Source organism: Lynx canadensis, chromosome E2 (assembly GCF_007474595.2).
Source record: "Lynx canadensis isolate LIC74 chromosome E2, mLynCan4.pri.v2, whole genome shotgun sequence".
Taxonomy (NCBI): Eukaryota; Metazoa; Chordata; class Mammalia; order Carnivora; family Felidae; genus Lynx; species Lynx canadensis.
Window position 1 is genome coordinate 19,485,677 of NC_044317.1, and position 20,539 is coordinate 19,506,215.

Genomic DNA, 20,539 nt, shown 5'->3' on the forward strand with positions numbered 1-20,539 from the left:
CAGTTTTGTACTAGAGACCTAGAACATGTTGTGAAATTTCCTTCCTAGGAGTTCCCTTCCCAGTCTGTATGAGCTGGATTATGCTTCAGCAACAAACAAACTAAAATCTCAATGGCTTAACACAAGGGGGGTTTTCTTTTCACGAATAGTACACATCTCCCATGAGCCTTGCTCAGAGGCCACCCCCTCCCGGAACACTGCTGGCTGCTGAGGCAGGGAGAGGGAGCGTCCCCACTGGCCTTTGCCAGATCTCTCACCCATTCGAACCTTTTGTTATTCAAACCAGAAGTAGTTGCAGGCTGTAAGTGGCTTGAGACTCATGTGACGTTGTAGGCCCACTTTTCCCACAGGAAAAATATATTAAATTAAAAATAGAAAGCTAGGTACAAGAATGAATTTTTTTTTTTAATTTTTTTTTCAACGTTTTTTTTATTATTTTTTTTTGGGACAGAGAGAGACAGAGCATGAACGGGGGAGGGGCAGAGAGAGAGGGAGACACAGAATCGGAAACAGGCTCCAGGCTCCGAGCCATCAGCCCAGAGCCTGACGCGGGGCTCGAACTCACGGACCGCGAGATCGTGACCTGGCTGAAGTTGGACGCTTAACCGACTGCGCCACCCAGGCGCCCCAAGAATGAATATTTTTAATGAGAAACACACAAAATTATGAATTTAAGAACTGTTTTCTTTTTGTTTTTAGACCTCCACTAATATAGGTCATATTTGAATTTTTAGTATGATCAGTTTAATATTGAAAAAGTATACAGAATCAATCAGAGTATACAAAAATGTAGGCATACACTAGAACAATTTAAATTTTATTATTATTTTTTAAGATTTTCTTTTTAAATAATCTGTATGCCCAGTGTGGGGCTCGAACTCACAACCCCAAGATCAAGAATTACAGCCTGCACCAACTGAGCCAGACAGGTGCCCCGAGCAACTCACATTTTAAATTGCCACTATTTTGTATTGAGCAGCACCATTACTTGTGCTGTTAGGCTGCTATGCTCTGTACATCCTCTTATGGGTGAATGGGTGTAGCAGGTTGTCACTGGCACGTTGGCTTCTTCGGTTGGTTTCAATGCACTGGAGGCCATTTTGAGCGCCATTGTCTTTGGGGCTTTCCGACCGCATCATTCCAGGGTTTGTCAGATAGTGTCTTACAAATTGGGATGCATGAATTGTCATCTTCCACACACGTTCTCATTCTTTGTAGCACTGCTGTAGGTTCCTGCCATACACCCTGGAATTCTGATCTATTTTATTTTATTTTATTTTAATTAATTAATTAATTTGTTTGTTTGTTTCATCCAAGTTAGCATAGAGTGCAGTAATGATTTCTGGAGTAGATTCCAGTGTTTCATCCCCTTACCCACTGAGCCCATCCCCCCCTCCCAAACCCATCCTGCAACCCTCAGTTTGTTCTCAGTATTTAAGAGTCTCTGATGTTTTGTGTCTCTCCCCGTTTTTATATTATTTTTGCTTCCCTTTCCTTATGTTCATCTGTTTTGTCTCTTAAAGTCCTCATATGAGTGAAGTCAAATGATTTTTGTCTTTCTCTGACTGACTGACTTCACTTAGCACAATATCCTCCGGTTCCATCCACGTCGTTGCAAATGGCAGGATTTCATTCTTTTTGATTGCCGAGTAATACTCCATTGTATATATACACCACATCTTCTTTATCCATGCATCCATTGATGGACATTTGGGCTCTTTCCATACCTTGGCTATTGTCAGTAGTGCTGCTATAAACATTGGGGTGCATATGCTCGTTCGAAATAGCACACCTGTATCCCTTGGGTATATACCTAGTAGTGCAATATCTGGGTTATAGGGTAGTTCTATTTTTAACTTTTTGAGGAACCTCCTCAAACCACCAGTTTGCATTCCCTGATCAGTTCTATTTCATGTGATTCCCACCAAAAAGGGAGAACATATGTATGTGCTTATAATTACATACTCTGCATTATTGAATATAATCTTGGTCTATCTTGTGAATTTTAGGGCCTGTTTCTTCTTCATGATGTCAGCTCAGAGTGTATCTGGAAGCCATTCCTGTGGTGGGGGGATTTACAGTAACTATGTGTGGAAGTGACAACCGAACCCAAATGTAACCTGTCTCTCACTCAGCTTCCAATCAGCCAAATCCCCAGAATGCCCATTGATACTCCATTGCCAACTGGTGAGGAGTCATGATAGCAAGCTGGAGTGGCACTTGTGGAGTTCTGAGGCAGAAACTCCATCATCTTGAGAATAAATCTGCATGGGGAACATCTCACACCACAAGCCTCCAACCCTACAGTGTGTCTGCAAGGGGGAGAATGGGATGTACTGGTGAACAGTGCCGTTGATTACTGTGGCCTCCAGAAAGGTCCTGACGCTGGACACTTCCACCAATAGTAACAGGGGTCCTGTGAAATTTTTATGTTTTATTTATTTATTTTTAAAGTTTACTTATTTGAGAGAGAGTGTGTGCCAATTGGGGGAAGGGCAGAGAGAGGGGAGGGGAGAGAGAGAATCCCAAGCAGGCTCTGCACTGTCAGCACAGAGCCCAATATGGGACTCGAACTCACTAACCGTGAGATCATGACGTGAACCAAAGCCAAGAGCCGGACGCTTAACCGACTGAGCCACCCAGGCGCCCCAAAATTTTGAAAAGTTTTAATAGTAACTTAATCAGTCAACATTTTTTTCCCTTCCTGCTTTTTGAGTTTGCCAGTCATAATTAGCTGCTGACAACCTTTTAGTATGAATTTGTTTGCCAACTATGAAAAAATACTCTTGGTCAGTTGGTAGGTGCTACATGGAAAGGGCCCTGTCAAGGACACACATGATCCTCAATTAGCAAATGCAAGGGCTGTTACTTATTTGCACCTTTTTGAACAACTCCGTACTATTTTACATTGTAATATTTGTCTATTGCAAAACTGTTATAAGTTGAATTACTTCTGACTCTTGGGTTGCCTTGAAGTTGTTGGCTTCCAGCATTAACTTTGAGTTCGTACTTTCTTCTTGTTCGTCAATAGGTAGGTTTTACGTTAGCAGTAGACTTCACTGTGCTGGAGGAAAATTTGACATTTGCTGTGCCAAAAGGCAGGCAAAAAAGTGTACTGCTTATTCGAAACAATAGTAGAAGCTGCTTAAATACCTATCAAAAGGGGATTGATTAATGTATGTGTATAGCTGTGTGTGTGTGTATCTATCTGTATCTCTGTCTACCTATGAATACTCATGATGCTGTGATTTATAACAGGAAATAATATATTTGGTCTTCATCTCATTTCTGGCACAGAGCTCTTAAAACCCTTGAAGTTTCCCAAATGATGAGAGGTGTCTTTTGCTCTTCTTAGCAACTCCCTTTCAACCACACCTGAGTTTGTGTTAGTGAGAGGACTGTTGCGGAAGGCACCCAAGGATGGAGGCTGGTTGCCAGGCGAAGCGACCTTGTGATAGAGAGTTCAGCCCCACCCACCGGCCTCTAGGAAGGGGCTGCAAACCGAGCTCTAAAAACTCTGAAGGCAAGAGTTGACAGCTTCCAGGCTGGTAAACCAAAATGTGTATGTACGTGCCAGGAGGGCCGTGCATTCCAAACTCTGCAGGACAGAGCTCCTGTGTTAGAGACGCTTTTGGACCTTGCCCTGTGTATCTCTCCATTTGCTGTTTAATTTTATCCTTTTGTAACTGGGGTGCAAGAGCACCTGGCTCCGGGGGTTCCAGACAGACTGGGTTCAGCCACTGGCCGCTGACAAAGTCCAAAGGCAGAGGTGAGTGGCGGGGAAAGAAGAAAGGAATTGATTTCAGGGAGGCGCGCCCTGGGAAGACCAGGAACGACGACTCAAAGACATCTCCCATGTGCTGAAAATGCTTCCAGGTTTATAGAAGGAAAATGTGGGACAAAAGTCGGTGGGTACTTGCAGTTGGTCAGTAAAGGTCAGGTTGATCATTGTCTTGGGGTCAGCCCCACTGGCTCTTGCTGGCTCTTGCTGGCTCAAGGCAGTGCCTGTTGCTTGAGGGGACAGTTTCGGTTTCCGTCACAGGATGCTTTGCTCACAGGGTGTTTGGCCCAAGTTAAGAGATAAACTGGAAAGAAGAACTCAATCAGAACAGACTGAGGTCAGAATGGGGGCAGTCGAAATTCTCTTTCATTTGAATATCGTTTGTAATAGACTGTGATAAATGATAAACTTCATATAAATCTAGAATATTCTCGGTGAGGCTTTCATGTCACTCTGCCTAACATTTCAAACACCTTTGCCCTAGTTACACTGCATTCTCCTTCCCTGCTTGGATTTTTTTCCCCCTTTGCACTTAACACTGCCTCGCGTACCGTATTTTTAATTTAATTTTTAAAAGCTTCTCCTTCATTAGAATATGGGCTAGAGAGCAGAGATTGTTTGTTTTGTTCACTGCTGTATTGAGTGGCCTATTAGATTTGCATATTCTTGAAACCGTTTTTAATATTTAAGATTGTAGGTGTTACCTTCCCACACAAATATGGTTGAAGTTAGCATACCAGAAACATTTGTAACTCATCAGTACAGTGTTATTTCTTGCCCAGGATTACTAGATCCAATTACAGGGGGAAGAAAAAAGTTGAGGAGTTTCCCTTATATGAACTACTTCTTTGTGAACTGATTGCAAGTCAGGCATGAAATTCAGATGGAGAATTCCAAGTCTCTGCTTCTGCAGAGAATTGTAACAAGAGCGATCAGGAGACGCACAAAATGTGTGCTTAAAGACCCCCGTCTCAGCATGCTCTGACTTAAAATAGAAGCACAAACCATGTATTGATAGAAGTGTCTTTTATGATTGCTGTGTGGAAATATATATTTTTTTTAATGTTTATTTTTATTTTGAGAGAGAGAGAGAGGGCACAAGCGGGGCAGGAGGGGGTGGGAGCGAAGAGAGAGAATCCCAAGCAGGCTCTGAGCTGTCAGCGCGGAGCCCGACATGGGGCTCAATTCCATGAACTGTGAGATCGTGACCTGAGCCGAAATCAAGAGCCAGAGACTTTTAACTGAATGAGTCACCCAAGCACCCCAGTGTGGAAGTATTGATGTTGATAGTGGATAGAGTGGCGCCACCCTGTCCTGCCTTTCACGTGGAGATCCTGCCAAGCAAGTTAGCAATCGTGGGTGTGGGTTTTTCGTGGCTCCCGAGGCCCTGTTTGCTGGCAGTGTGCAAGTAACTGTGCTTTGGTGCCTCAGGAGGAAAGAGATGGGCTGGCCCCTCCCTGCCTTCAAAAAGCTCACGAGGCAGAGAGAGACATAATAGCAAGTTTAAAAAAGGGTAGAATGCAATCACAGATGAACAAGCCTTCCCAGGAGAAGGGGCAATCAAATAATGTCTGGCAGGGAGAGAGACAATCTGGGAAGGCATGGGGAGGAGGTGGCATTGAGTCCCGCACTGAAAGGCACATGTGGGACTCCAGTAGTCAGAGGTCACAGAGCAGCCCATGCCTTGGGGTTTTCCCAAAGTTTAATTATCTGGGGATCTTGTCAAACAACAACAACATTCTGACTCTGTAAGTCAAGGAGGAGAGGCAGAGATTCTGCACATCTTGGGCGCCTAGGTGGGTTAGTCAGTTAAGCGTCCGGCTTCAGCTCAGGTCATGATCTCATGGTTCCTGAGTTCTAGGCTCATGTCGGGCTCTGTGCCGACAGCTCAGAGCCTGGAGCCTGCTTCGCATTCTGTGTGTGTCTCTCTCTCTGCCTGTTGCCAGCTCTCTGTCTTTCAAAAATACATAAACATTAAAAAAAAAAAATTCTGCACTTCTGATGGGCTCTCTCGTGATGCTGCTGTTGGTGGCTCTAAGTACAAATCTGGGACCACCGAGTCGCCTGCCTGTACCTCCTGGACCTTTGAAGTGGGGGCTCACCTCAGGTTCTGGCCCAGGCTTGACATGTGGTGGTCTGAGAAGTGCTCTGTTAGAGAAGCGGTAGAGTAGAGGCTGGGAGACTAAGACTGATCTTAGGTTTTAGGTTTTAGGTAAAAGACCACCTGACCTGTCCTGGTCATTGGCCCATTAATTCAGCCATTGGAACCCCTCCTCCTCCTTCTCCTGAAATTAAAAAAAAAAAAAAAAAATTAATATTTGTTTATTTTGGAGAGAGAGAGAGAGAGAGAGCGCGACACACACACACACACACACACACACACACACACACACACACTCCAAAGCAGGCTCCAGGCTCTGAGCTGTCAGCACAGAGCCCGACTTGGGGATTGAAATCATCAACTGTGAAATCCTGACCTGAGCCCAAGTCGGCTGCCCAACCTACTGAGCCACCCAGGCACCTGGTCCTGAAATCTTTTTTTTTTTTTTTTTTTAAGTTTTGATTTATTTATTTTGAGAGAGAGACAGAGAGAGTGAGTGACGGAGGGGCAGAGAGAGAGAGGGAGAGAGAGAATCCCAAGCAGGCTCCATGCTGTCTGCGCGAAGCCCGATTCAGGGCTCGAACACATTAACCATCTGATCATGACCTGAGCAGAAACCAAGAATCAGACGCTTCACTGAGCCACCCAGGCACTCCCCATCCTGAAATCTTTTAAAAGCTTACCTGGTAATTTCCACTGATACCTGTTTAACTATGAGCTCTGATATCCGGGGACATATTGCTGGAATATTACTTTGGTTCTTCAGAAAGAAATCGATGCCATTACTGGTAAAATTTTCAATGTTTTTATAAGCTGCCGTTCCAACTGTTTCTGACCAAGTACAGTGATAACTTTTATTTTTTTATTTTTTATTAAAAAAGTTTTTTAAAGTTCATTTATTTTGAGAGAAAAGGCAAGCAGAGAAGAGGCAGAGAGAGAAGGAGGGAGAGAGAATCCCAAGTAGGCTCTGCACTGTCAGCACGGAGCCCAGTGTGGGGTTCAAACCCGGGAACTGTGAGATCATGACCTGAGCCAAAATCCGGAGTCAGACTCTTGCCTGTCTGAGCCACCCAGGCGCCCCTCCAGTGATAACTTTTAAAAAACGTAGCTCATGAATTAATTAGGTAGGCCTCACTTTTAGGGACTTGTAACTGGGAGAAGGAGGGATTATATTCGTCCCTGTCTTAAAGCCCTCAGGGGTCCCAGTCGGCCTGCGTGACCTCCGCTTGAACCACCCGGGCAGTTGCAGATGGCATAAACGGACACCATTTGGACCCTGCCCTCTCCGTGTTTGGCATAATTGTGGTGGGGACTATAAATTGGAAACGTGTGTAGTCAGAGTCCACTTACTGGTGGCAGAGGCAGAACTGAAAACATCACAGAGATGTTCCTTTCTGTTTCCTCACGAGGGCCACACCCAGACGGTGTCGGGGGGCTGTCATGCGAGGTGTCCGCATCAGGAATTCTACCCTCTATACCTGTTTCGTAAGAATTTCATCAGGTTGTGTTCCTGACGGTGATGCTGTCGTCCCCAGAGGAAAACTCTGGCTGCATATGGTGGTGGTGGAGTTGTAGTTAAACGTGGCAGGCACATACGTCCACGGCCATGTACTAAATATACACATACATGTGTGTTTCCAATTTTCTTCCTAGATTTTGGCCCTGATTGCTTTCATCTGCATAGAGACCATCATGGAGTGCTCTCCGTGTGAAGGCCTCTACTTCTTTGAGTTTGTGAGCTGTAGTGCATTTGTGGTGACTGGAGTCTTGCTGATTCTGTTCAGTCTGAACCTTCACATGAGGATCCCCCAGATCAACTGGAACCTGACAGTGAGTATAGGTCACCACTCTCTGACCCTGGGTGCCGCTCGGCTCCGAGGGAAATTTGGAACCTCTCCATGTGCTGTTTGGTTCCAGTTCATTTTGATACTTAAATATTTCGTTGTAATTCAACTGTGAAATTTTAAATTTCTTTACTGGGTTGGATGAAACTATAAGGTAATTTGAATCTTCACTAATGGTAAAACCATCATAAAAATTATTTTGACCCCTTTAAAGATGTCATTTCAATTTTATGATCCCCAGAGAAGATTGGTAATGTTGATATTTACAGAATCTGGAAAGAGAAAATGGAATTAATACCTTTATTTTTTTTTCACACTGGACCCAGAAGCCATTTACAAAAGTATTGATTCAGGAAGAATTGAAATTATGAATGAAAATGACCAATGAGTTGCAAAGCCTAGGATTATCATTAAATTCAAAGCAACTGGTAGGACGCAGAGGGTTTGGTGGTTTGATCAGAGTCTTGAGTGGAAAAAGCGTGCCCTCTCGACGGTTTGGGTTCTTAATGACGGGCTCACCCTCTGATCAGCATGGGAAGCTCAGGCCTGGTCCCTCCCGGGCCCCTGTTCCTGGACTTGTGTTACTTTTCCTTACCCTGCTGAATGAGAAAGGAAACTTCATAATAGCACTTGGTTTTCTTGATGTTTCCTTGCAAACACTCATGTGCAAGAGCCCAAAGGAAATCGGTCAGAGACACAAGAAAGCACAGTCAGCTGCCTCCCCCTCTGTGCCTCCTGAGAAGCTGCAGGGTGGCAGGAGCAGGGAGGGTGCTGCAGACCGCCCACCCTTGTGTGAGCTCCTGTCTTGCTGCCTAGTGCTGGGTGTGTGCGGCAGCATGGAAAGTGTGCCCCGGGTGCAGGAGCCAGGGAGGAGGTCCCCTTGCCTGGGAAGGCCACCCCCATGGTGATCCTGTGGGGTACGGAGAGGAGCGGGTCTTCCTGGCAGAATACTCTGTGTGTTGTTCGAACTCCTGGGAGGGAATATAAAAGGAGAGCTGAACTAGAAAAGCTGATTTCAGTCGAAAACTCAGCTGGATTTGCCCTGGTTTTGTGACAGGTTTTAGCATCTCAGGTGGTTTTTATTTTTATTTTTTTAATGTTTGTTTATTTTTGAGAGAGACACAGTATGAGCAGGGGAGGGCCAGAGAGAGGGAGACACAGAATCTGAAGCAGGCTCCAGGCTCTGAGCTGTCAGCACTGAGCCCGACACGGGGATTGAACTCACAAACCTTGAGATCATGACGTGAGCCGAAGTCAGACGCTTAACCGACTGAGCCACCCAGGTGCCCCAGCATCTCAAGTATTTTTAATTTTTTTTTTAATGTTTATTTATTTTTGAGACAGAGAGAGACAGAGCATGAATGGGGGAGGGTCAGAGAGAGAGGGAGACACAGAATCCGAAGCAGGCTCCAGGCTCTGAGCCGTCAGCACAGAGCCCGATGCGGGGCTCGAACCCACGGACTGTGAGATCATGACCTGAGCCGAAGTCGGACGCCCAACCGACTGAGCCACCCAGGCGCCCCTCAAGTATTTTTAAGATAAAGTTTGTGTTCTCCATTAAAAAATGTTCACAGAGTTGTGAGCATTTATCCATTTAAATTGACAGTGTAGTAGACAGAGAGCATAGGACAACCTCATTAGCCTCCTCCAACCAGAATGCAAAGTGCCGGAGGACCCGTTTGACAAAGAAGTGGCTGCCAGGAAGACCAGGGACTTTGAATTAGACATTTTTGGGTTCAAGTGCAAGGTGGTTCTTAAGGTCTGTGTGTGACTCTGGGCAGGTCACTTACAGCCGCATGTTGAAGGCCACCATTGTTAAGGTGGAGGCGATAGTATTTTACAGGCTTGTTTTAAGAAGGAAATGAAACAATGTGTATAAGGGGACCTCAAGCCAGTGTGCGCTGCTGCCTGCATAAGAAGTATTTTTTTTTTATAATTTAACTTTATTTTTTAAGATTTACATCCAAATTAGTATGTAGTGAAGCAGTGACTTCAGGAGTAAATTCCTTAATTCCTTACCCATTTATCCCATCCCCCCTCCCATAACCCTGTATAAGAAGTATTAATATTATCACAAGTGAGAGTGGTTTTCTTTTTTTTTTTTTTTTAACTATTAACAAAATTTTTTAAATATTTGTTTATTTTTGAGAGAGAGAACAAGCAAGTGGGTGAGGGACAGAGAGAGGAGACACAGAATCCAAAGCAGGCTCCAGGCTCTGAGCTGTTAGCACAGAACCCAACGCGGGGCTTGAACTCATGAACTGTGAGATCATGACCTGAGCCGAAGTTGGACACTGAACTCACTGAGCCACCCAGGTGCCCCACGAGAGTTGTTTTCTATCAGCCACATCTTTCTCCTGCAGACTTCTGCCAGGATTGGCTTTACTCCCTTAATTCGGTCTTATCTTCTGATTTGACAGCTGTGAATCTGTTAAAAGACTTCACACTGCAGCTTTATAACTAATTCATATTGGTCTTTATCCCCAGAAATACCTACTTAGTGAGCTTTCTGGAATTCACATTTTTTCTATTTTTTTTTAAAGTTTACTTATTTTTTGAGAGAAAGAGAGGGCGCAAGCAGGGAGAGGCAGAGAGACAGGGAGACAGAGAATCTCAAGCAGGCTCTGTGCTGTCAGCACAGAGCCCAACGCGGGGCTCGACCTCATGAACCGAGAGATCACGACCCGAGCCGAAATCAAGAGTTGGACACTTACCCAACTGAGCCACTCAGGCGTCCTGGATTTTCCTATGTTAATCATGAAGGGCTTTCTGCTTGGTGACTACCACATTATTCAGTCGTACTGAAGTGCCTCTTTTTCACTGGGAAGTTAACATACATCATTTTCTTCTGGACGGTGTTGGTGGAGCAAACACCTGAGTGAGTGATGTGGTCACTTGAGAATGCTTTCAATTTTTTGGGATCCGTTTTCCAGAATTTCCACCCCCCCATTTTTTTTTAAGTTTATTTATTTTGAGAGAGAAAGAGAGGGAGGGAGGGAACCCCTAGCAGGCTCCACGTCATCAGTGCAGAGCCCGATGTGGGGCTCGAACTCATGGAGCCATGACATCATGACCTGAACCGAAACCAAGAGTTGGATGCCCAACCACCTGAGCCACCCAGACGCGCCGAGAATTTCCAACCTTTTAGAGCAGATGAAGGTGTTTGCTTATCCAACAGAAGAGTATGTGAGTACATGAACTTGAGGAGGTAGTACTTACTGAGGAGAGCTCAGGTCATCTATTCTTTGGGAGGGGAGAAAAAGTGAGCTCTTCAGGGCTGGACACAGCTTATTGGGATTGGGTTTCCCAGTTGGAATCCCTACAGAGGGTTGGCCTTGGCTGTGTTGTGTTTTTCTAACAAGGCGGTAGGAGTTATTGTCATCAACAGAGCTTGCTAGTGAATGAAATAGGGTGTGATTAGTATAGATTTAGCAAAACGGTCGTTCAGGAGCCTACATTGACATAAAAATATTCATGAAAAATGCACATAAGGAGGAGGTTGCAAAGTGTGTATTTTATACAAGCATTATTTGATGCAAGCAGAAAGATTCTGTTAGCTCTGGGTTTGCTTGTTTGTTTGTTGATGAATCTATGGGACTTACCACGTGGTGTTTGTTTTTCTCTGTATATCAGGGGCTCATATGCCTGTGTGTCCTATCTGTGTTTACCTTGGTTAGTGTCCCAGGCCTCTTGCCCCACCCCTTCCTTCTCTTCTCTCATCCCTTTCCCACCACTGAAAGCCCACTAGCGGCTCCCAGTCTCCCTAGCTGGTGCTACGAGCCCGTCAGGGCCTGCTCAGCCTAACTTCGTAACCAGCAGGGAGGTCTGCACGTGCTGTCTCTCCTGCCCTACTCCCAATCTGTGTTTTCCCACCTTTCACTGTCAAATACAGATCATTCAGAAAAATTCATTAAAATGTACAGTTGAATGAAGAATGATAAAGACGGTGGAGTCACCGCTTGGGTCAAAAGGTAAATTTGACGTTCTTGAGAGTACTCTGGTCGTGATCTCTGGGGCCTCCATGTTCCTGGATCCCCAGGCTATTCCTCAGTTCTCCCCTCACTGAACATGTTTTAAATATATATTTTTTTCATTTGAGAGAGACAGAAACAGTGCCAGTGGGGGAGGGGCAGAGAGAGAAGGAGAGAAAATCCCAAGCAGGCTCCACGCTGCCAGCACAGAGGCTGATGCGCGGCTCCAACCCACGAAACCGCGAGATCATGACCGAGAGTCAGACACCTAACTGACTGAGCCACCCAGGCGCCCGCCCATCTCCTCACTGAACATTTGAGCGGAATCTGCCATGGAACGCTCTGTTCTTGCTGCTGTACTCTCCACTCTTGCCTGCCCTGATACTACCCTGTCCTGGCTTTTCTCCTTCCTCCTTGGTTTCCTTCTCAGTGCCTTAGAGGCCCTCGCTCATCCCACAGACCTCTCCGGATCAAAAACCCAGGTTGGTTGGGTGTTGAGTTGGGACAGTCTGAGTCACCCAGAGGAGCCACCTGAAGAGCCCCAAGGACTTGGTTGTGACTCATTGTGTGGGGTTTCTGACACAACTTTTTACACCAAATGTGTGTCTTTTTTTTTTTTTTTTTCTGACACTAAATCTGTGTAGTTTTTCCAGACCGAGCAGTTCTCTAATTCTCTGACACTAACTAGGTGTCCAAAAACTCAACTCCATTCCGACACTAACGCCTACAGTTGACACAGATCCCCAGGCGAAGGGCTTAGTTCCTCGAGACTGCCCCCACTTCACACACCTGCCACAAATGGAGCTCCCAGGTTACCTGCACCAACTGCAGATTTGGGCGTTCTCACAGCTGCCTCCTCAGGCTCGTAGTTCTCTAGAGTAGCTTACAGAGCTTGGGAAAAGTGCTTACTTATGATTACTGGTTTGTTGTAAAGGATACAACGCAGGAACAGCCACGTGGAAGAGATGTGTTATGTGGAGGTCAGGATCCAGAAGTCTCAACGTGCTGGAGCCTCTGACCTCCTGGAGTTGGGGTGCAGCACCCTCCCGGCCTGGGTGTGTAGTCACCAGCTCGGAAGCTCCCTGAACCCCGTCATTCGGAGGTTTTTAGGGAGGTTTCATTATGTAGGCATGATTGGTTAAAATCGTTGGTCGTTTGGAGGTTGAACCCAATCTCTAGCCCTTCTCCCCTCCCTGGAGGTTGGTGCAGATGAGGCAGAAAGTTCTAACCCTCTAACAGCCTGGTTGGTTTTTCTGGTAACCACCTCCCATCCTGAAACTATCCAGGGGCTCCAGAGAGTCACCTCATTAGCACAAACTAATGGTTGTTTATGGTTGAGAGGGGCTCCTTATGAACCACAAAAGATACTCCCGTCATCCCAGAAAATGCCAAGGAACTGGGGACAAAGACCAAATACATATTTTTTTTATTATCCCACACTCATCCTTTCTGGTACTCCGTTTCTTTCCCCATAAAAGCAGAACAAAATAACACGTGTCCTACTTTATACATATTTTGGGTCATAATTAGGTTAGGATCTGTGAAGTTATACACACATGTGCGCGCGCACACACACACACACACAGAGTTGGCACAACAGGGACTCCATGGAGAGTATTTGCCACTATCATCGGTATTAGGATTGTCCCTTTGATACTGGGGCCATTCGAGCACAAGTCCGTGCATGGTATAGACTGAGTGGCTGTGAATTTGCTCTCTCATCCTTGTGTAGAACCGATGCCGGAGCCAGCCACGGAGCCCCGTGGTTTGGGAGCAATTGCAGTGACAGGCTGGGGCCCAACCTGTTCACAACTATCTCACCTGTTACCAGTCCGGCAAACATGAACCGGATACCTACTTTGTGCCAGGACTTGGAACTGAAAGCACACGGCAGGTGGATGCAAGCTGCTTGCCTGTGGACAGGTGTGCTCCATCAGATCCAGTTTTGTGTGTGGCCTGGCAGGACACAGGCAAGGAGGTGGTGGATTCCCTGGGCAGGAGCCTGGAGTGGGTCAGTCAGGGGAAGTTCAGAGAAAACGCCAGATTCCAGCTGGGCCTTGAGAGATGAGTGGGTGACTCCTGGGCACAGAGTGTGGAAGGGTGGGGCACGTTACAGGACGGCCCGTTCTCGGGGACTGGCTTGGGCTTGTAGACTCGGGGCCTCTGGGGCTGGAGACCGGGGAGGCAGGCAGGTGGTTCTCCTACTCAGCCCCCGCTGACCCTGTGGTTGCCATAGGGCACTTCTGGAACGGTTTTTCAAAGGCAGCTAGAAGGTTGTTTGTTTGTTTGTTTGTTTGTTTGTTTGTTTTTAAGAACTTAGTTTTTTACGTACAGTCTTCTGGTGTTTAAATGTCGGCGTGTTCAAATTTGCTTTGAAAGCCGTGCAAGTCAAACCTGTCTGTGGGCCAGATATGGTCAGTAGGTCTCGGGTTCGCACCCTCTAGGCCACACCCTGTTGATCTGTTCTTGGAGTTACAGGGGTTCACATCTGTACCTCCTGGTGTGTCACTGAAGAAGGGACCCAAGTGTGTGTGTATGTGAGGGTGGTTTTCATCCTTTTCATGAGCCTGGGTGGCTCATTTGGTTAAGCATCCTGACTTTGGCTCAGGTCATGATCTCGCAGTTCATGGGCTTGAGCCTGTTGTCGGGGGCTCTGTGCTGACAGCTCAGAGCTAGAGCCTGCTTCTGATTCTGTGTCTCCCTCTCTCTCTGCCCCTCCCCCACTCGTTATCTCTGTCTCTGTCTCTGTCTCTCTCTCAAAAATAAACATTAAAAAAAAAAAAGCATTAAAGAAAGTTAAACACCACTGTTGACTACTCCCCCCAAAGCCTGTTCTCAGGTCATGTCCATGTGCGCCCCCTAATGTGAAGGACGAACCTACAAGGCCTGATGTTTGTTTCATGGATGAGGAACTCATGTAGTTGATGCTGATGAACATGTGCAGTATTCCACTTTTAAGCCTTTTAATAAAGCCATGTAGGGGAATAAGTGTTTGTTACAGAAAAACGGGAAGATACAGATAAAGGAAAAAAAAATCATGTGATGATCCAACACAAATGAAAACATACGTCTACACAAAAGCTAGTAAGTTCATAATAGCATTGTTTAAAACAACCGGAAAGTGGAAACAACTCAGATGTCCAAAAACTGATGAAAAGGTAAATAACATGTGGAGTACCTGTACAATGGAATACTATATAGTAAGAGAAGGGAATGAAGTGTTGATCTGTGCTCCATCCTGAATGAACCTTAGAAATCTTAAACTGAGTGGGAGAAGCCAATCCAAAAGAGCACATAATATATAATTCTATTTATATGAAATGTCCAGAATAGGAAGATCCAAAGAGACAGAAAGCGGGTTAGTGGTTGCCTAGGATTAGGAGAGGGATGAAGAATTAACTGCTAATGAGTTTCTTTTTGGTGCTGAAAATGTTCTAAAATTAGATAATGGTAGGTGCGCCTGGGTGGCTCAGTTGGTTAAGTATCTGACTCTTGGTTTCAGCTCAGGTCATGATCTCATGGTTTGTGAGTTCGAGCCCCATGTCTGGCTCTGTGCTGACAGCATGGAGCCTGCTTGGGGTTCTCTCTCCTCTGTCTTTGTCCCTCCCCACCTCTCTCTCTCTCTCTCTCTCTCTCTCTCTCTCTTCCTCTCTCTCTCTCACCCTCTCTCAAATAAATAAATAAACATTAAAAAAATAAAATAAAATTAGATCATGGTAATTGAATTGCACATCTTAATTGGGTATATTATATGGCATATGAGTTCTATCTCAATAAAGTTATTAAAAAGTCATACGTGATACAAACCATTGGGATAACCACTTGTAAAACTTGATATAAGCTTCCAGACTATGTAGACTATCTTTCACCTAGGCATGTATGTTGTGATATGTGTGTGGGGGGTGGTGTGAAATGGAATCATTAGAATTATGCTTTTTCACTTAAACTATTTTAAGTATATTTCATGTTAAATATACAACTTCACCATTATTTTAATGACTGCATAGTGTTCCATTGTGGAGAAAACATTTTATTTAACAACTCCTTTATTCTTGAGCATTTTGTTTGTTTCCAGTTTTTTTTTTTTTAATTTTTTTTTTTCAACGTTTATTTATTTTTGGGACAGAGAGAGACAGAGCATGAATGGGCGAGGGGCAGAGAGAGAGGGAGACACAGAATCAGAAACAGGCTCCAGGCTCTGAGCCATCAGCCCAGAGCCCGACGTGGGGCTCGAACTCACGGACCGCGAGATCGTGACCTGGCTGAAGTCGGACGCTTAACCGACTGCGCCACCCAGGCGCCCCTGTTTCCAGTTTTTGAGGGTTTTTTTTGTTTTTGTTTTTTTGGGTTTTTTTTTTTTTTTTTGCTATGTTAAGGATTATGACGAACATCCTTATACTGAGACCTTTGCACTAGTGTGATATTTAAGATGAATTTCCAAATGTGGAAATCATAGGCAACACGAACCTTTTTAAAACCTTTGATGCATATAGGCCCTTGACCAATTTATATTTTTACACTGTCACCAATAATGTACATACTATTTGGTTTGATGTTTGGCCCCAGCATGTATCACAAAACTCCCCCCACTTCTGAATAGTGTTTGTTTTGGAAAGTACATTTTATATTCTTTATTCCTACAGCACCTTACCCAGACCTGAGCATTTTAACTGAACACTTCCTGGTTTGAATTTGTGAAAAACTTGCCCTTACTTCACATTGGTCACAGCTGAAAACTGTTGTGCTGGCAGACGGTTTCTGAACAGAGTTTTGTAGTCGGCGCTTGCTTCGCTCTGTGAGCCCCTAGGGAAGCCCGCACCAGCAGTGTGCTGGGGTTCCTGCTGCGTAGGCTCAGTACCTCTGTGATGAGAACGTTGCTTTTTTGCAACTTTGGAAAGAGATGACGGGGCACCTGGGTGGCTCATTTGGTCGAGCGTCCGACTCTTGATTTCAGCTCAGGTCATGATCCCAGGATTGTGGGATCAAGCCCCATGTTGGGCTCTGTGCTCTCATCACGGAACTTGATTGGGATTCTCTCTCTCTCTCCCTCTCTCTTCCCCTCCCCAACTCCGGCACACATACACACACGTCTGTGTGTGTGTGTGTGTGTGTGTGTGTGTGTGTGTGTGCGCGCGCGCGCGCGCGTTAGCACGCGCATTCTATGTCGCTCTCAAAATAAATAAACATTTTTTAAAAAAAGGAGTTGGCCCTTGAGGACCCACCTGGTGTTGATGCACAAACAGTCCAGCATTTCCCCTGGATTTTGCTTCCCTGTAGAGATTATATAGACTCTGGTATGACCCCGGCTGTCAGCATCCCATTGTCACATTGGCGATTACAGAAGCAGCAATTAATGTACAGGGAACCGTAGCTGTGAGTGTCTCCACCTGACCCCTAGAATAACTCTGTGAGGTGGGGGTACTGTCCCCACATGAGACATAAGAAGCAAAATGGCTTGTCCCAAGTCATGGTGGGTAAGGACCCACGTCAGGCTGTGACACTTAATCGATGTGCTCTGTTTGTCTTCACAGCTGAGACAGGAGTTAAATCTTGGAAGCATTGGATACCTAACCTCATTTGCTTTGCAAAAAACTTAGGAGAAAATCCTCTAGGTTTTAGCCATAGAGACCCATGAAAGACCATGCATAAGAAAGAGCGTGAGGTCTGGCTAAGTGAGTTCTCTAGGTCTAAAAACCCATGCACTTGCCAAGTCACAAATGAATGGGGGGGGGGGGTGGCGATGGAGGGCACTTGGCCAGTTACAGTACATTCTGGACTTCTGGGGAGTGCTGCCCATGCTGAGGTGATTTTAACTTAGTTTGAAAAGATGACAGTAGAACTCAAAATGGTAATTAACGTGCGTGTCCTTAATGGGTTAGCAGTTTGGGTTTCTGTAATAATTCATTAAGAAATGACAACGTGGTTGATTAAAATGTGGATTTTGCTGTGGTGACGTATCAAGTAGCATCATCATAAGCTGGTGTCATCTTTGCCTTCCTTTGTGGGACCAGTACCCCTGGGCCATTGAGACTAAAATGTGGTGTCATCAGAGAGGCTGGGCCTTGTGCTGCTTTTAGGGCAAAGCAGGAAATCATTCTTTCCAAGTGACTTTATCTTCTTCTTTAGGATTTGGTCAACACTGGACTCAGCACTTTCTTTTTCTTTATTGCTTCGATTGTACTGGCTGCTTTAAACCACAAAACCGGAGCAGAAATTGCTGCCGTGGTAAGTGAACTCAGGCTGATTTGTGCACCCTGTGACTTGCTCTCCTCTGTCCCCTAGCCTGCGTCCTGCTCGTTCTTCCCTAGCTTTTTCTTTGCTAACGATGTTCTTACTGAGTCAGTGGAGGTCCTGGTTCCTTCAGCGCTGTGGTTCTCAAAGTGTGGTCCCCAGAAGGGCAGCCTCAGCATCACCAAGGAACTTGTTAGAAATGCCATTCCCAGGCTCCCCCAGAGCCACTGAATTAGAGATCCCCAGTAATAAGCCCTCCGCGTGATTCAGGTGCATGCTCAAATTTGAGAATCACTGCTTTAGTCTGTTTCCAGAGCCCTGCGTGTCTGTTAGTGATGTTACTTTTAAGAGCCTTATCTGTCAATGTGTGGGGGAGAATCTTAATGAAGAAGAAGTAGGCCTGACTCCATGTAGCAGTCAGGTGACATGTTTTTGTTCTTTGAGGTGGAATGCCTTCGGGGGAGGGTGGGAACCAGATAACCTTAAGACTTTCATGCTCTGTGTTTTGCATTTCTATATTGCTCTGTATTTATAATGAACATGTAGCACTTTTGCCATGGTGGGGGGGCTGCTGGTTTGAAACGTTTGTAAAAAATATTAAGCCAGCTACTGTCCCTAGTGTCACTCAGTGGATTCATCATCAGTCCTTTCGAATCATTAAGATTATACTGCTTTTTACCCCGGAGCTGACCACCTGGAGCTGCCCAGGGGCGAGGCAGCTGGACAGCAGACAGAGGCTGGGGGGCTGTGATTTGGAAAGTCAGGCATTATGGCTTGATTAGGGGCTGACACCTGAGACCCTCATTTTCTGTCTATATGGTATTTTGGTCTACATTTTACTTTCTTACCTGGGACCGGTGGCCATGAAGGTGTTGTAAAAGAGGCACTTCTGTGATTGTTTTTTAACTTTTTTTAACGTTTATTTATTTTTGAGAGAGAACGTGCACAGGAGGGCCAGAAAGAGGGAGACAGAGGATCCGAAGCAGGCTCTGCGCAGTGAGCATAGAAGAGCCCGACACGGGGCTCAAACCCACAATCCCCGAGATCACGACCTGAGCCAAAACCAAGAGTTGGCCGCTTAACCGACTGAGCCACCCAGGCCACCCCTGTTTGTTTGTTTTTAATAGATCCAAAATACTTTAAAAGAAGTCTTGGGCTGTCTTCAGGTGATGCAGAACTTTATGTGGGTCATGTTCACTGCGCACTTGGCCACAGTCAGACAGCTGAACATCAGTGGGTCTGGGCATTGTGGGTACAGCTGGGACAGTTGCACACATCTCGGGTGAATGTGAGCTGCTCAGGGCAGGTCCTGCCCTCACACCCGGTACGTGGCTGACGTGTCTGAGGACTGACCGTGCCCGTGTTTTGCAGATATTTGGCTTCTTGGCAACCGCGGTATATGCAGTGAACACGTTCCTGGCGGTGCAGAAATGGAGAGTCAGCATCCACCAGCAGAGTGCCAGTGACTACATCCGAGCCCGCACGGAGTCCAGAGACGTGGACGGTCGCCCTGAGATCCAGCGCCTGGACACATGAGCAGCTGCCATCCTCCTCCCTCTTGTCCCCGTGCCCATCCTTTCAGACAAGTTTTCTTTCCCTCATCATGTCAGATTTTCCCGTGATTAAGTTGAATTTTGTCCTCTTTGGTGAAAGTTCATCCTGGGAAAGGGTTTTCAGAGCCCCCGTTGGCAGGTATTTGAGGCAGGGAGCCGCCGCGCCCAGCTGTTCTGACCGAGGCCGGTGGCAGAGGCCTGCCGATCGGTCCAGCATTGGGTGGCCGTGGTTGCCGCCGACCTTTCCGGCTGCCGCGTCTGCTTTAGGTTTTCGCTGTCCCCAAGCACAGGCTTCACATCTGACTCCGAGCCACCCTGTCATATATTTTTGTGACAGCTCAAGACTTTGGATTAATGGGGGCTGCTAGGAGGGGGTGGAAATCAAGGAATGAAGGTGTGGGGTTGGCAGCGATCGCCGGGCAGCCCCCTCGCGAGCTCCGGGGCACCATTTAGTCTTGCTGCCCGGAGCCTCCCCTGCTCCTCGTCTTCCACTCTTGGGGCGTCGACACACCCAGCACAGGCCCAGAAAGCCACGCGTGATGCTGAGGGTCTTGGTGATGGGGGCGCTGGTGGAGCTCTTTGCCGGGCCCAGACTTTACGGGGATGGGAAAAGCTGCTGCCCTCTTGGGGCCGTTCAGTGGGACTGCTGACATGCGGGAAGGTCACCTTTCGGTTCCCACCCTGCTGAGAAGTCACTCAATTCTTCCTGAAATGCGTCACTTCTCTGAATCCCAGATTCTCCTCCAGGACCGTGGGGACCATCTTGTTTTCCAGTTTCAGACCCACCCTTACTACTTGGAGGCTGAATTGCAGGCTTCCTGCAATTTTGCCTTCTCAGGTAAAAGCCACAAAAAACAAAACAAAACAAAACAAAACAAAACATTCCACCAACCAGAATGCCGGCACCTTTGCTGGCTTCATGGACCACAGGTGGGGACACACCTGTTTTAGGGATGTGTGCGAATTTTTAAATGCCTGAGGACAGTTCTAAAGTGATTCTGAGTAGGTTTGTCCAGGATTTGAAAATACTTGAATTTCCAGCACGACACACCCTTTCA

At 46.2% G+C, this 20,539-nt stretch overlaps 1 protein-coding gene across 1 annotated transcript in view; it reads left to right on the plus strand.

Moving 5' to 3' along the window:
• The window catches only part of CMTM4 (CKLF like MARVEL transmembrane domain containing 4), a 63,884-nt gene extending 43,548 nt beyond the window's left edge, over nucleotides 1-20,336 (plus strand). The window contains exons 2-4 of the mRNA XM_030298776.1: nucleotides 7,536-7,712; nucleotides 17,824-17,922; nucleotides 19,300-20,336. Coding sequence (XP_030154636.1) covers nucleotides 7,536-7,712; nucleotides 17,824-17,922; nucleotides 19,300-19,464 — 441 coding nt within the window. The 3' untranslated portion in view covers nucleotides 19,465-20,336. The remainder of the gene's footprint in view (nucleotides 1-7,535; nucleotides 7,713-17,823; nucleotides 17,923-19,299) is intronic.
• The last annotated feature ends 203 nt before the right edge of the window (nucleotides 20,337-20,539 follow it).